This window comes from Phasianus colchicus, chromosome 3 (assembly GCF_987193195.1).
Source record: "Phasianus colchicus chromosome 3, bPhaCol1.hap1.1, whole genome shotgun sequence".
Taxonomy (NCBI): Eukaryota; Metazoa; Chordata; class Aves; order Galliformes; family Phasianidae; genus Phasianus; species Phasianus colchicus.
Genome location: NC_143438.1, coordinates 74755111 through 74772357, shown reverse-complemented (window position 1 = coordinate 74772357; position 17247 = coordinate 74755111). Strand labels below are relative to the sequence as shown.

At 40.7% G+C, this 17247-nt stretch overlaps 1 protein-coding gene across 4 annotated transcripts in view; it reads right to left on the bottom strand.

The window, feature by feature from the left end:
- The window catches only part of GRHL2 (grainyhead like transcription factor 2), a 63917-nt gene that overhangs the window by 22068 nt on the left and 24602 nt on the right, over nucleotides 1-17247 (bottom strand). For all 4 annotated transcript variants that reach the window (XM_090137851.1, XM_090137852.1, XM_090137853.1 and 1 more), the window contains 2 exons: nucleotides 12507-12601; nucleotides 2678-2836 (listed from right to left, as the gene is read on the bottom strand). In XM_090137851.1, the coding sequence (XP_089993977.1) occupies nucleotides 2678-2836; nucleotides 12507-12601 (254 nt within the window). The remainder of the gene's footprint in view (nucleotides 1-2677; nucleotides 2837-12506; nucleotides 12602-17247) is intronic.

Below are 17247 nucleotides of genomic sequence, written 5' to 3'. Positions count from 1 at the left end.
GCAAGTGAATACTAATAAACAGAAAATATGTGCTACTTAGCTAGATGTAGTTCTATTTCTTCAGATACTTTTTCCACAGCATGTATGCCATGTTTCAGCTGAAGGATGTAGTTTATCAGCAATGTTTGCCTTAAAACCTACACACGTCTACCTGTGTTTTAACTAGGATAAACACATCTACTGCTCTGAAAGAGGCACCACAGCTGCAGACAGACCATTTACAAAAACAGACGGAAACAAATATTTCTTCTTCAGTGTTTCAAACTAAGATACATTTCAGAACTTCAGTGGAGGAATTTACCCTGCAGTTCCCCTAATCCAGATAATTTTAATAAATCAATCACTTTTCTTATCAGCTTCTGTTTGTGGTTGCCAGATTGGGGAATAACGGTGCAATTCAGACTTTTAAAATGTATCAAATGATTATATGCTTGCTGCTTACAATCGCTCTATAATATTTTTTTAATTAATCACGACAAGGAATCGGGCAAAAAATCGTCTTTGCTCTGTTGCCTTCACCAAGCAGCCACTAAGTCCTGTCATTTTCACTACAGGGCGAGTAACAGACCTGGAGGAGCGACCCTCCACCCAGCATGGTGTCAGCCACTGCCAGGATATATTCTGGCACCTTGGAAAAGATGGCCACGTCCAGCTCCACCAGCTGTCTGCAGTTGAGTGCAATGTGCATTGTGAGAAACACAGGATGGTTCCCATGTGGACAGGAGTGCAATTGCCACTCTGAGCTGGCACAGGAGTTTTGATTCTCCAACCGTTTATTGATGGACAAAAGCATAATGACAAACTGATGTCAATAAAGATAGGCCGGTGTGAAGTGAGAGGAGAATTGGGCTTCAGCTTCTTTCCAAGTGCCAACGAACACCAGTTGTCATATGAATTGACCTAGATAATTTTCATTCATTTTTATTTACTTAATTCATTTTCAGCCTCGCCTTAAGTTGAAAAGCATCGTGCGTGTGTGTATGCATGTATACATTTATTTTATATGATACACATCTCATTATCAATACCCTTGAGCCCTCCAGTTCCAAATTTCAATAGTTTTGATACGCATAATGCTTTAATTACCCCTGTGATCTCTTCTTCTACTTTGAGACAGTTTTGATTAGAAGTCTTAACATTAATTTCCTGCTTCCTCATCTGGATGTTTGAAGTACCAATTAAGCCAATAGATGCAGTGAGCATGTATTATTCAAAATCTCCACCAGTTGTGTCTGCGGGTCACCCTTGATGAGTGTGCGCTCTGAATTTCCTTTCTTTCTTTTAATAATTCAATTTTTTTCTAATTGCTTTTCAAAAAGAGGTAGATGAAAATGATTTGCTACTTTGATATTTACGGAGCTTTTAATATCTATCTGTACCTTCAAATCTCCAAATATTTGACATTCAAAGTTACAATTAAAAGCGTAACACTTTGACTGCAAGAAGACCTCGGTGCATACATTTACATTCATTACTTTAAAATTTTTTACTCCCGTAATACAACTGACCAATTAGCCCTCAAGATCCTGTTGTCAAGACAACAAGAACAGAACTAACTGAAAAAGGGGAAGGAGCAATAGCAAAGACCTGGAACAGTTGAACTCCTGCCCTTTCCATTACAAAGTTAATGCCATGTATTGCCAGGGGCAAGCCTTTTTGACTTTCTGCTCCCATCTGTAAGATAGGAAGACTAATTTGGATAAATTTCCAAGTCACATAAATAGATGCAAGCTCCTGAATCCCGGAACCTTGACGAGAATCCAGGCATCAACCCTCCCCAGGAAGATCCTTCCCAGCGGGGATGCCAGGCGTTAAGCACAAACGAAATGTAGTCATGCTATACATTTAAGAATTGTCATCACAGAGATAACATTTCAGAGCAACTGTTTCTATCTGGTGATATAGACAGCTGACCATCACGTTATCAGACTCATTAAAACGTGATATATGTTTTGATATTGAAAAGTATCCCACCAAATTTTACCAATCCCTACAAAGGAATGAGAAAAAAACCACTGTAAAGGAATAAATTATGCAAAAGAAATGAGCAAGAAACAAAAGATACTGAAACACAACATGAGAATGTGTAACATATTTTTGCAGTTGGTTTTGAATAAGAAAATTCCAATGATGAAAATTTTCATTCGAGCCCTCAGAATAGCTGTTTGTAATCAAGAAGTAAAGAAGCCATGCTACATCACTGGGACTTTCTAATGTGTCATTAAAGACAAATTACCAAACCTTTATTGAATAAAACATTTCTCTATCACAGATCTTTCCACAAAGTTGCCTATCCTGACTGTTAGAAGGAGAAGGTATAACACCATCAGAATGGCACTTGCATAATCCTATGGTCAGTGTTGACTTTTCAAGCAGAGATGCATCCTAGTGCATTCTGTGACTATTTTGATCTTTGTGTGCCATGACCTATAGTATGCTGTCCCTGCACAGTCCAACTATTGCTCACAAGCCAAAGAATCAGGGCCAAAGAGGCTGCAAAGCAGTAAAATAACTGGGTGAAAACCTCATAGATTCGTGATACATCAAGTCCAAATTCTACCAAGAAACATAATTCACTGGGGAGAAAAACTTTGTATTAGATTTGAAATACAGCAATAATAACAAACTGTCAAATGAGGTGCCTCCTTTATCCATGGTAATTGTACATTCCACTTACCTTGTCACAGAAAACCTTGATCTGGCAGTAGGCTCGGTGGATGGGTTTATTGCTGCGGTTGTTGTAGCTGTATGTATCTATCTGAATCATCAAAGGAAGCCCCTTTACACCTTTTTGAGAAGAGAAGTCTGTGCTCAAGCAATTCACTGTGATGAAAATCTGTGTGACAGAGAGATGACCTTAAATGAGGTGCAAACAACCACTAAACTTCTGGAAACAAATAGGGAAGAGCAGATCTCCCCCCAAAAATATTAATTTAGACAGTATCTCCATTCTGACAACTCACACATTTATTTATTTTCCACTTCTGTCCTAAGTCCAAAGGTGCTGCCACATTGAGAAGGGGAATTTTTAAGGCATGTATCAATGCTTTAGTTAGTTTCAGTTCCCGACTGAGGTGAATCACTTGATTGCCCCAACTTACCATGTCTTGGTTCAAAGAGCCAGTGTGCATAAACTGGATTCTTTTGGGAAGAGTCAGGGCAGAAATGACCCAGAAGCACACCCCGGATGCTCAAGCTGCTAATGGCTGCTCAGTTCGTGGGAACTGATTAAAGATAATTTAAGATAAAACCTCCAAAAATATGTCTCACATGGATGTCGGTTTTTTAGCCCTGACTTGTTCCACTCCACAAACCTGATCTGTACGTTTATACTATTTGTTAACACAGACACAGTGAGATAACCTTGTATTGTTCTTTCCAGCCATCTTTGGGTTTGACATCTTTGTTCTTCTGACATCTCACAACTCACATTCAGTGTGGCCAACCAAAAATCCTACACTTTTTCAAAGATTTTTTCCATGCTCCTAACACCAATACTCTTTCTTCCATCTCATTACCAGATAGGCCTAATCTTCATTATGAGGGTCCTTCACATTCTCTCTTCAGTGTCCAAAAAGCATCTCGCCTTCTCTGTCAAACTGGGAGAAAGCTCCTCAAACATTTCTAATGCTACTTCCTACCTCTTCTCAGAAGCCCACCGCTTCTATGAAGCATCTATGAAACCCGACAATGCTTTCAATCCCTGGCAAACTCTGCCTGTCTGTTCTTCAGAAACCTGTTCTCATGCTTTCCTACTACACATACTTACATCTGCAGATAACCAGTAGTTATCATCTGCTTTCTAAAACATACAATGGCGTACGAACTATCGCTTCTCCCTTATGTTCATATAGAAGCTGGCAGAAGGGTCTCCCACCTCCAAGCTGCTTTTGGTGTAAAGAATGCTGCTACTGTGATCTGCATTATCACTAAGATCTTTCAGTCAGGGCAGCGTGCATGAAATATGAGAGATGAAACTGTATTAAAAAAGCAATTGTTCTTCCCAGGGAGGAATTTGTGCTTTACATACGAATTTTTACCAATTGTGTGTTAAAATAATTCTACTTTCCACTTGTGCTTAGTTAAAAAAAGAAACAACAACAACAAAGCACACACACAAAAAAAACCAAGCACTGGGAAGTATGAAAAAGGACAGAAAAAACTCAGTGTGCATTCCCTGAGCCACACTGATATGCAGCTGCTCCAGCAGGATGAGCACAGTGAGAAGTGCTCTGGAACACCACAAATGCACACCCTGCCAGGCAAAGGTGAGGCCAATGGCCCCCAGGGTCTGGGAGGACACAAGAATGAAGGAAGTCTTCCCGCTTGACTATAAACAGGGCAAAAACCCAAAACGAATGAACAAAATGCAAACATCCCCAAAAGAAAGGTGAGCTCAGAATAAAGGTCTCTGGTGCAACTGGTGGAGGATACTTTACCTTAATGGCAGAAGGTACATTACAGGCAGGTTTTTACGATGGAGCCAGAGCAGCTTGTTTGCCTGACTGAGCTAATAGCACCTCTGCATTTCTGCTTCAGATGGTATCGCAGGGCTGCATTTACAAATGAAATAGTTGAACTTTAACTGTGGGGAGAGGAGGGAGGTGGGGAAGGGCCCTAGGTGAAACTCTGATTTTGAAACTGATAGTGTTATTTCTGTTTCAAATTACAACTTGGTCTCCTCCAGATCCAAAGGTAAGTGTGGATATGGGTGCATATGCCTTTGAAATACGATGGCCTGAATTTTCATTTGCCTTGAGACTCCTTTACAGCATCAAGGCAGTGCTTTAAAATGAGTGTGAACACAGAGCACTGGAATGAGGTCTGGCATGAAACAATCCTGCCCCGCTGTGCTTCAGCACATACTTCTACAGTGGGATTTTCCAAACTGTACATTAAAGTGTGAAAGGACAGATAGGCTTTGCATCCACCACCCCTACTGCACACTCAGCCAAAAGTCAAAGAAAGGTCTTGTCCTACCTTCATCAACCACATCCTCTGCGTGTCACCTCTCCCACTGCCTGCCTCCAGGCATACAGAGCACAGTAGGAGAGATGGGGCAAAACAGACTTTATGGCTTTGAGAGTCCTCATATAGTGGATTACTCATAAGAATAACAGATTGGTGCTGCGAGATTTAATATCGTCATCGTGACACCACAATACATCAGGAGCTCTCTGAGGAGTGATGATCACTTTAGGTTTATGTGCACAAAGAGTACACTACTTTCTGTCATCTCACTTGTGCCCCATGGAAAGACAGATGGATTTGAATTAACACATATCATTTATTGTTGTAAAAATTTTCTCTCCCCTCACAATCTACTAGCTTTCCTTTAGGGCACAACACTGAGTGAGAGTTTGGAAAGGGGAGGGAGGGTGCAGAGCAAAGAGGAAGATGACAGAGTTGTGTTACTTGAGTGAAGTATTTTTTCTGCCCCCTGTACTTAGCCCTCCTCTCGCCCCCCCAGCGCAGCCCCTGCCACCAGCTCACAGTGAGCTGAGGCAAGCAGCACAGCACGTGGCCCCACGGGCAGCCTCAAGCAGGGGAAGGCCCTCAGCTCTGGGGAGGCACTAAGCTCTCAGAGCCTTCCTGCTCTGGCCTCCTGCACAGCAAGGTTATGTGGTTAGATAGCGTAGAGTTAAGTAGAACTGACACTAGCAGGAGTAGCAATCACTGCTTTTTTTTTCTCCAGGGCCCCGTCTACACTTGAGTTAGAACTATTTTAATGGATGCAACTATGGTTGTACCTGAATTCATTTACAAACTTTTTTTCTGCTTTGCAAATTGGATTTTAGCAAGGTTTTGCTCTCAGGATCAAGTTTGAGTTGTCACTATAATGATGCCTTTTCTACAAAGTCAGCGTATCTGAGATTAGAGCAATTAATGATAGAGTTCCTCCCATCGAGTTTCCAGCTCAGACATGCTATTAGCAATGAAAAACTAATTTGGAGAAACATTTGGTGCCTGAGAAAGCTTCAAAAATGGCCTAAGATAATGACAACTCTTCTGATTGTAAAAGAGCATGCCTAAAAAATGCACTCTCTTTTGAGCTCCTTTACATGTAGCTGTTATTACATGAATTACTGGCTGTTTGTTAAACACTGCAGTGTAATTAGTGATGTACAAGATCCAAATACAGTAACCTGCCTTAAGAAAGCAAGGCTCAGAAACACATTTCCCCTTTTATCATTTAATCCAGCCAACGTGACTCCTGCTGTGGTTTCTTAGTTTACACACTTTAAAGGTCTGCAGTTACGAAATCTCTAATATAAATTTTTTATTACTATTTACATTTCTGACTTCCATCAGCTCAGAAAGAGCCATGTGTAGAAGGGAGGAAAGAGTGTTATCCACAGAATCAGAAACTTTAAGCAATTTCTCTACTGGATACTGATAATGCATAGAAGCTATGCCTGGTGACTGTTCTCTGCAAAATCCTAATGGCCCTGTTTTAAAAGGGTTCATCCCTCCAGACTGTAGCAAGAAGAGGTTAAACGACTTGTCTCTTTAATTACTAACATCAATCCCATCGTTCCTCCTACATACAAAAACTGTGGTTTTATAGTTTCTCCTGCCAGCCGTTACCTTATAAATCCCATGCAAAGGTAAGATCTTTGTTTTATTTCAATACAAATGTCTCTAGTAAATGTTTACACTGCTCTTTTGAAGCTTCCTCAATCTACACCACACCCCGGCAACTACATAAAAATGCCATTTGCCTTGAATCCCAGATGCATACTTACTGAACCATTTGTCTACAGTGAAATTTCAACATGATTTGCTCGCATGGGTTAACTTGTCTTTAGCATAAGGAGAGATACTATGGGATGTGAGTTAGTGGGTATTATTGGTGGTAGTTGGATGGTTGGCCTAGAAGATCTTAGAGGTCTTTTCCAACCTTAGTGATTCGATGTTCGATGTTTAGATATATTTGCATGCTTAAACATATATATATATATAGTAAAGATATATATGCACATTTACACTTGCAGATATGATTTATCAAAGCAGATGACAAGTATAATACTACATAATTCCTGGAACTAATTCCTCCCCCAAAAATAGTTTTTTCTCCAGCCTTCAAATTTCAAAAATAAGAAAATATTAACTTATCCCCTATTAATCAAAGCCTTTGCACTTCAGCAACAAGAAGCATCGCACTTGCAGGCTCTCATCCTGATGGGGTATTTCAACCACCTGGATGTCTGCTGGGAAAGCAAAACGGTAGACTGCATGCAATTCAGGAGACTTCTGGAGTCTGTTGAGGATAACTTCCTGATCCAGGTACTGGATAGACCAAACAAAGAAGCATTACTGGACTTAGTGCTCACCAATGCAAATGAACTCATTTAAGAGGTTAAGATTGGAGGCAGTGTGGGCTGCAGCAACCGCACCCTGGCTGAGCTTGTGATCTCGAGGAATATGGCCTGGCAAAGAGCAAAGTCAGGATGATGAACTTTAGAAGAGTGAACTTCTAGATCCTCTGGGAAATTGTCCCTGGGGGAGCAAAAATCCCTCCCACTGTGAGTGAGGAGTGTGTTCGAGATCATCTGATGAAATGTAATGTGTACAAATCTATTGGGTTGGACAACATGTATACTGGAGTCCTGGAGAAACTGGCTGATGTAGTTGCCAGGCTACTTTCCGTCTTGTATGAAAATACGTGACTCTCAGGGAAAGTCCCCGGGGACTGGAAAAAGGGAGATATCACTCTCATTTTTAAGAAAGTAGAAAGGAAGATCCGGGAAAATACAGTCTGGTAGCCTCATCTCTGTACCTAGGAAGACCATGGAATAGATCCTCCTGGAAGCTATGGTAAGGCATATGCAAGACAAGGAAGTGATCTGAGACAGCCAGCATGGCTTCACCAAGGGCAGATCATGCCTGATCCATCTGGCAGCCTTCTATAACGGAATAACAGCATCACTGGGCCAGGGAAGATCATTTGATGTCATCTACCTGGAGTTCTGAAGGCCTTTGACACGGTCCCACACTATATCCTTACCTCTAAATTCAAGATAGATGGATTTGAAGAGGACTGAATATTCAATGGATAAGAAACAGGCTGCATGATTGCAACCAGAGAGTTGTGGTCAACAGCTCTATGTCCATGTGTAGCCAGCAGGGCGAAGGAAGGAGGGGACTGTCCCTCACTGGTCTACCCTAATGAGGCCCCACCTACAGTACTGCATCCAAGTCTGGGGCCCCCAGCACAAGAAAGATGTGGAGTTGTTGGAATGGGTCCGAAGAAGACCCACAATAATGATCAGAGGGCTGGCACACCTCTCCAATGAAGAAAGGTTGAGAGAGCTGGGGTTGTTCAACTGGGAGAAGAAAATGCTCCAGGGAGACCTCATTGTGGCCTTTCAGTACTTAAAGGGATCTTATATGAAGATTAAAAAGATAAAGATGAAGATAAAAAGATAAAAAGATAAAATGTCACTGATTTTTTACATGGTCTGATAGAGACAGGACAATGAGAATGGTTTTGAACAAAAAGAGGGGAAGTTTAGATTAGATGCAAAGGGGAAATTGGAAGGTGATGAGGAACTAGGACAGGCTGCCCAAATGTGGATAGCCCATCCATTTAAGGCCAGGTTGGATGGGGCCTCAGTAAGCCTGACCTAGCGGGTGACAATCCTGTCCACAGCAGAGATGCTGGAACCAGATGGTCTTTAAGGTCCCTTCCAGCCTAAGATATTCTATAATTTTAAGAAATTTTTTCCTACATATTCCTACTGGTGTTAAAGATATATGAACTGTCGCATTACAAATTGCTGCTACAGACTGTACTGTTTTATCAACTCCATTTTACATCTGCACCCACTGGAATCATAGCTCACTGCAGTCCATGATGTTTAAGAACCCAATCCTCCAAATCACTCATTCTTTGAAAACACAGCTTATTACTGCATCGGCTGTGCCAAAAGTCATTTAATAACTGGAAAGGTTCCCATGGGCTTCAGCATATTTTGAATTAGAGATCTACATATCAATACAACTGCACAGCACACAACTACCAAAAACTATGTGCCAACACCTACATGAATAACATATCCACCAACTTATCTGTTTACTGCATGTCCAAGTTGGATGTCTTTGCATAAGTCAGTAATTTTTTGCTATCACTGAAAAGTATTCATTATCTGCTTTAAGTGAGTTTTCTTCACCACTGTTCACTGAAGTCACACCTCAGAATTCAAGGATGGAAAAGCACTGTCCAGAAAAATATACAAATACTGTATTGTTTCAAAGGTTACATCACCCTAACCATTTTAAATTAGAAAAGTATTAATTAGAAAGAAGGTATATCTCAAAGAGCTGGTATGATTTACTACAAAAATAACCTAATTTTGCTAGGAGTGTTCTGCTTCTTAATTACCTTCCTTGCAAACTAAATTCTGCCAGCAATAAAACTGCAAGCGTGCAGAGGTATGTCTATCAAAAAGCAAGCTGAGCTCTCTGTTCAAATGCCTCCACTAAAACTTTGTCAAGCAGCCAAATACTGCAGCAAAACCTTCATTACAGCAACAGCAAGGCAACTACCTACCTCTTAGCATATCATAAAAAGACTTTTAAGAGATGATGAAATTAGTCAGCCAGTTCTTGTTAACTGCTGTTTGTTTCCTCACCTTCCTTTAAAGAATTATTTTTAAAATAACAAACATGGTGCTCAGGTTCAGCTAAAGGGAACCAACAAATCACTTTGCCCATAAATGCTGAGTGCTTGCATACATAAGTAAATACATAAGTGAAACAAAGATGGACCATACAAAAAATGTTCTTTACTTCCTATCATTATTTCCTTATCACACAGTATTTTTGTCTCAAAGAGTCTGACAGCTGTAGATCCTTCACTTCCCCATATCCCAAGTCTGAACAATAAGCCCCACGGTAACCTCTAGAAAGAGGTTACCCCTTCTAAAAAGAGGCAATACCCCAGTTCCTTCCATGCTACTGAGGCAATAGAAAGACCTCTGCCTGAATTCATTAAACACACATTTCTTCACTTAAGATGCAACTGAGATGCTGCCTTATAACTCCTAAGCAGACTGACTGCTAACAGGCAAATTCTGGTTGTCACTCTCATCTTGTGAGGTTTCCAGGAGGAAAGTATAATTCAGCTTGAGTGTAGGAGGAGAAAAATATCTGGCTTTAAATCAGCTGCCCTCCAGGTGGAGCACTGAGAAGCCTGATGCTCGAGGTAAGTCTTCCCAGATACAGGATTTGGTCTCCCAGGAGTGGGGATATTTGGCTAGGTGACTTCTGTTCCTCCTGTTTGATTTTTTAAGATCACTCCCTTGTGCAGTTCTAAAGCCTGCTCTATTTTTTTATTTTTTCCCGGGCCAGTAGAGCGCTTCATCACATCGCATCTCAGAGGCCCTGGAAAGAACTGCTCTGTGCTGCTTTTGTCTGACTCAGAAGAGAAAGGTCTTTGTGCCTGTGAGGTTACCTTTAATCTGGAAATTGTGGTGAAAAGGGAAAACAACACTGAGCAGAAACAATGGAGCCAGTTTAAAGATCATCATTCAAAATGCTTAAGCAAGGAGAGTCTGTAATTAGGGCTTGAAATTCTTCATCTCTCTTGCATGAGGTAATTGCTGGAGAAAAATCTGCTTTCAGTGACGTGACTCCAAGTCCATACCTTTCAAACACTGCAGGGGGATCCTATGGGAATCCCCAGACTGACTGCAGTTGGTTATTTTATTAAAGTCTCCAACAAGAGCGTGCATGTCTGTATGTGTACGTGTACACGGGAAACTCTTCAGCACAGGATGACGACAAGCTTACTGCTACAACCTGATTTATGCGTGGTAACCAAATAATGTAATGAATCCTCCTACTTTTATCAAGACTTTCGCAATTCAAGCACCTAAAAGATTAAGTATCTGATAACCACCCCTCAAAATAAGAAAAAGTATAAGCCAATATGCATTTTAATCACTATGTCCTGCAGAAATGCAAATGGCAATCTCAAATTTTACTCGACACTTTTTTACACCAGCAACAATAAGAGTCATTGTTTTAAAATCCTCCGATGTTATATTTCAGTGATCATAGTGAGAGCTGTGTTCGCAGTGTTTTGGCAGCTGAGGAAGGAACGAGTGGTGCAATACTAGAACAAAATGGCCGAGGATAATACCTGACATCCATGGCTGTAACTTTCTCAACTCTTGACCAACATAGTTTCTTGCTAAATCTGGAGGCTGAAAATGCAAATGTATTTAAAAATGGCCAGCTTGGCAATGGGATGGTGATCACTGGTGGGAGGAAGAGATGGCACTGCCATGCTTTAGCCCTGTTAGTGCTTCTGTGAAGGTCCTTATGAAAGTCAATCATGTTGGAAATCCCAAATGAACTGCTGCATTTGCTGGCACAATGACCACATGCATACAATGGTCATATGTTTTGACTGGAGGACAATGTACCTCTGTATTTGGAAATGGAATCACATAGCAGGGGAGTGTCTAGGGCGGTGAGAATGTAATCACTATGTGAGTAAATACAGCATTATTAGCAACTGGGCCAAGTACAACTGTTCATAAAGGTTACCTTCTGAAAGAGCAAGTCAGTTTTCAAAACTACTGCCTTTTCTTTATGTAGTGCTCTATTCTAACAAAATTTACATTGACAGTGAAAATCCCTGTCAGTACAGAGCTCAGCACCGTCAATCAGCAGGTCAGGATAGTGAGTGTTAGTGCTACCACACTGCATTTTCTGCAGTCTCACAAAGATGACACTGCTCTGTTAGAAATTCAGTGGGGAACTGTTCATGAAGATGTCTTCGTATTTGATTGATCCTTAGCACATCCTGAATGCTGGGCACTTTGGCTTGAATAGAAAGGGACCTCTAGGATCATCAAGTTGCAACTCCACAGCCACAGGCAGGGTTAAACACAAAAACAGTATCAAGAGTGACAGTATCGTCAATTTATTATGTCTGAGACCCAGAGAGTCTTGCAATAACCCCATTCATTTTACGCAGCCTAATTTCCCTTGCTATTTGCTTTCTGGAGGAAAACTTGTTCTTATAATTACTGCAGCTTTTCATTTCTCCTGCCCTAGTCCATGCAGCTGAAACACTCTGCTACTCTTCGGATGCCTTACCTACAGGGCACTTAATAATATGCTTTGCTGGTCTGGTTTACAGGTTCACTGTAGCATTCACAATCCGAATGCAGGGTATTTGACCATTAAAAACAAAACAAACCACAATGGATCAGTCCTCAAAAATATGTTCATTCCCAATTACAAGAATGGTCTGTGTAACATTATCAAAATATGCAGTTATCAGTGTTATCCTGACAGCTCTGACAAACCATCTTCCTTGTTCTGGATGGCCAGAATCCGTCTGGTCAGAGAAAGACCATTTGACTGGCTTTCAGGAGACCTTCACCTTCCCTTCCCTTCTTATTCTCCTTGTTTAATAGAAAAAAAGTGCAGCAGTGACTGAGGAAGGATGATACTTATAAAGGGATATAATCTGCATGGATTTTCCTTACCTTTGCCTCCTCGTTGACATCCCAAGTAAAGGACACGGCATTGAAGGCAATTTCTTCAATATTCCCAATGGTATTAAAACTCTCTTTGTAATCAGCTGCAAGAAATAACAAAGTCTCACAAAAAAGCTTTGAACTTTCTCTTTTACAGTTCATAGTACAACTACAGAACAGACCTTTGCTTTTACAGCTGTGTTTTCTGTTGGATCAGAACTACCTACTATATTTATTTACATCAAGTTATTAATAAGCTTAATTGCAAAGAGGTAATATATTGCAACTCGAGTACATTACTTGCTATTGTTCTTGCAAAATACTGCTTCTTCTAAAAAGAACCTGTGATTGCAGTGGGAAATAGTAGGTGCATTCATTATCTTGGTGAGGCAATGGCCAAGAATTCAAAATTAACTAAAAGTTATTAAAACATTTAAAAGGATTGTTTAAGGCTTGCTATAAATAAATGACCTCATGGTAAATCCTAAGGAAGCTTTCTAACAAGCTAACAGCAGTGCACTTTTCTCACCCAACAGTTTCAGCTTACTCAAGAATTACTGCACTGGGTGCTGCACCTCTATTATAAAACAAAACAAACAAAGATCCTTTTTCCAAAGTATGTATGATACTAAAATGGACAACAAAAAATGTAAAAGATGTATTGTCTGACCACAATTGTCTGCATCCTCTCCTTGTTTACTTCCAAGTGGCAGTTGACGTTTTATTACCAACTAAGCAGCTTTACAGAAGGAATAAAAAGCAAGAGGGAGGGAGTCTGAATTTCAAAGATGACCAAAAAATTTAAATAATAATAAAAAACCAAACAGTAACAGTGAAAAAAAGCATGTAAGGAAGAAATTTGCCACTCTTCTTTAATTGAAAACAAAGATAAGTCCCTTTTTGTGTTCCCTTTGCCAGTTTAAACACACTTTGTTCTCTCTGATAGCAGATGAAGAGAAAGTCCTGTTTGTACAGAGGTAATGTCTGCTCGATTAAAGGAACCTCCAGATTTGGTAAAAAAAAATGCTCCAACCTTCTCTGGGATCCACACATTTCCTCAGAATCCCTTGAGGGCTTTAATCAGACTCAGTGCTGAGAAGCTGAAGTTACATAACCTGGCAATCCCAATCACTCTAACATTTGCCTAAATCTGTGCTTCAGAAGCATGCTGATTCTTCGCTTTGTTTTCAGTTACATTAAGGATATTTTTGTATTCAACACATGGAATGCATTTCTCAAGTAGTTTCAAAATTAATTTCCTTTGCCCTTCCAAAGATGAACTATTGGTCTCTAAAAACAATGTACAGGTAATAACTGTTTTAAAAGCGTTTATAACAAAAATACTGTTGTAGGAATGATTTAACATATGGGAGTCATTCAACCACCATACTTTCTCTCATCTGAAGCGCTGGCGTTTCAGTGAGCAAGTGAAACTGTGCCTGGGATCTACGAGTGATTTTGAATATGGTGAGAATTCACTGCTCTGACCACAGGCGTAGCATAAAACATTCGGTGATGCAGCAACTGCGTGTGGTGTTTGGGAGGTCTGAAGTGTTCTTCATTCCCATTGTGAACTCAAATCCCCTTTCAAACCAAAGTCAGTGGCTTCACTATCTAAATTCAGTATGGGAATGCAAATGAGAGGAATTAGAAGACACAGTAGTTTAATATTCATGTGCACACATCCACCCACCCCTTAAATTTATGATTCATCAGAAAGTGTTTCGTGCAGCTGACTGCTGTATGTGAGTGGGCTGTGTAGGTGCACTTTGGAAAGACATGAACAAGATGTCTTGTAAAGACACATGTTTTCTTCTCATAAAAGGCTGTCAGAACAGAGCATTCCACCAGCCCTTCCCTTCCCCCAGCACACACACCTGCTTCCTCAATTGGCGCACACACAAATCCCATGGACTGTGTATGTGACATGCTGCTGAAAGCAGAATGCCTTCCCATTTCCTTCAATTTGCAGATAAGCAAAGAAAAATCCTCAATAGATTATGAAAGCATTTACACCCAAGGATATTTGAAAGTTATTAGCGTGACTACAATTTTCTTCTTCTACTGCTATAAGCTAACAAAAACACAAAATTGAGGTACTTCAGTATACAAGATAACAGCTCTAAAGGAATTATTTCCCATTTTGGTGGGTAAGCTGCATTTTAAATAATAACAGATTTCAACATTAAGAGCTAATATCTGTCATGTGTTACATACCACTGTAGTAGCTCTTTTTTATACAGCGCATAAAAATACATAGGTAAAACTCTGGAGCACAGATAATCCCAACGTATTGCTTCCATAATCACTATTTATGTTCATGTTGGAAACTCCAGTATTTGTCAATTTACAGTACTTACTCTGATTTGATGTAACCTAATATTCTTTATTCATTTCATTTTAAAAGAGATCCAACGTCATAGCACAGCAGTGTGGAAATTCAGCAATACCTCTCACTCCCGCTGGTAACAAGAGTGAACTGCTGCTCCTTCACAAAAATCCTCAACAGCTAAAAGCCTAAATTCCTTCTTGCTTAAGTCTTCAAGCGCTAAGGACTTACTTACATTTAAGTATATAATTATCCTATTAATATCAATGCATCTGCAGATCCACACAGAATCTAATCCATTCAACCACCATTCCTATCAAAAAGAGCACCAGACAGTACGCAAAACAAATACAGCAGTAACTCCTGCATGTCCAAAGTGAGGGAATAAGCCTCCTTATTGCCTCTGATCTCCAAGATACACAGAAGGAAGACTAGCAGACCTGAACCACTGAAGAAGCAGCACAAGCAGCAGAGTCATTCCTGCCTGAGGACTGAACAGGCAGAACTAGAATATTTCATATTCATGTAATCCTTTTGCTGCTAAGTCATGTTTTGGATGTAAAGTGCACTCATAAACAACTAAAATGGACTCGCAGATGTTAAATATATGTTACAAATATGAAGTTAAAATAATATGAATGTTTATAAACTTTGTGAAATAAAGTATACATGTTAATGGCTATTCCCAGATATATAGTTTGAAAGGCGCCTAATAGCTGTGTAACCCTCTGTATACTGCTAATTAGTGAGGGCTCAAAGAACAGAGAAGTAGGGCTACCAGCAGAGATCATCAGGTCATCCTCTGAGGATTAGACAGATTCGATGCACACCCCTGCCCTTAACAAAACTCCATCCAGGCCCTTTAAATGGCTCCTCAGGGAGTATCCTGGTACTTGCTAATCTGGCTCATGAACACCTAATTCTCTCCGTTAACTACACAGGGTGTGGCCATTAATGCAGTGTTCCTTTACAGGAGCTCTCCCAGTACCTTGGGCTGAATTCTTAACTCAAAGGAAAATCTGCATAGAATGACACAACGATTTAGGCTAGGAGGGACTCGAAGTTAGCGGTATCAAGCCTATCCCTCAGAGCAAAGTCAATTTAGATCAACCCATAAGAAAAATTGAAGATTTTGCTGAATGCAGGCTGATGCCTATATGAAAGATGCATTTGGGGCCCTCACATCCTAACAACATCCACAATGCAAGTCATAAGCGAAACAAAATGTGCTTAAAAAATAAGTTAAGTTAAAGCTGCATTTCAGATGTTCTCAAGATAGCACTACCTGAGCAGCATTCAAGCCTTTCATCTGAAAGTGCTGAAGTGAACAAACTGTGCTCTCGCAGTTCTCAGGTCTGTATCAGGAACTCCTCCACTGCACTTTGCTCATGTTTGCAGTCCAAATAAAGGAAACATGCCACAGTGCCTCAAAAGTCAGCACAGATCTATTTCATCTCAAATTAATGGCAACATAAAAGACATTTGCTTTAAGACGGGTAAACACACAGCTCAAAGCACTGTTTTACAGAATATGTACCATAAGCTGAGTTGCTGGGTATGAGGACTGATGTGTGCTGCACACCACAGATGAAACACTGATGTGGCAGTGCCAGAAGGTGCTGGCACAGCAATGGAAGGAGCTCATCCCTTCAAAGGTATGTGTTAGCACCATAAACTTGTAGGGACTAGCACAAAGGCAGCCTTCAGAAACAGCTGTGACATAATATATTGGCTCTTTTACCATGTGTCATGACAGGAGTCATCTGGGCTGAGGTGGAGGTTTTGCTGCCTTAAATACCCCCACAGGAGAAAAACAGAAGTTGGGGAAACTGTTCAGCCAGAACCATGATAATAAGACAAGAGGCAGTGAGGAGATGCTGGAATAGAAGACCAGTGGCTTTGACCAAACACACCTGATTTATGCCAACTTCAGTGGAGGGTGCAGCATTTGAAAGTCAAAAGGCACTGCATGAGTAGGACCATTCTGGGAACCACTTCCCAGTGCTGGCGGTGTTTGGTCCCCCATGAAGTCTTACAGTACACTCTCCAGTGTTCTCTCTGTTTCCCTCCCCCCCCTTGCTCCCTCTCTTTCCTGTCATTCAATGGTTTGGTTCCCTCAGGCAGTGAAAACAAGATAGATTTTGTCTGCTTTGGTCTCACCATCTCCTTTGACCGGGATCAGCCACAGATGGCTGCGTGTGTAAACTGTACGTGGGAGGGGAGAACTGCTTGATGTCTAGACACTCCCACAGATTTCAACTTTAGGCTCCTGTGCAGGTACGTGCTCTTCTTGTGTTCTAATCTCTAAAGCACGCAGATAGAGCAGTTCTGATCAAGATGGGCTTGCAAATTAGACAGGATGAACAGTAAACAGGTCTCTCAGGATAGCACACCAGAGCTCAGCATCTCTTCCTCACTTTT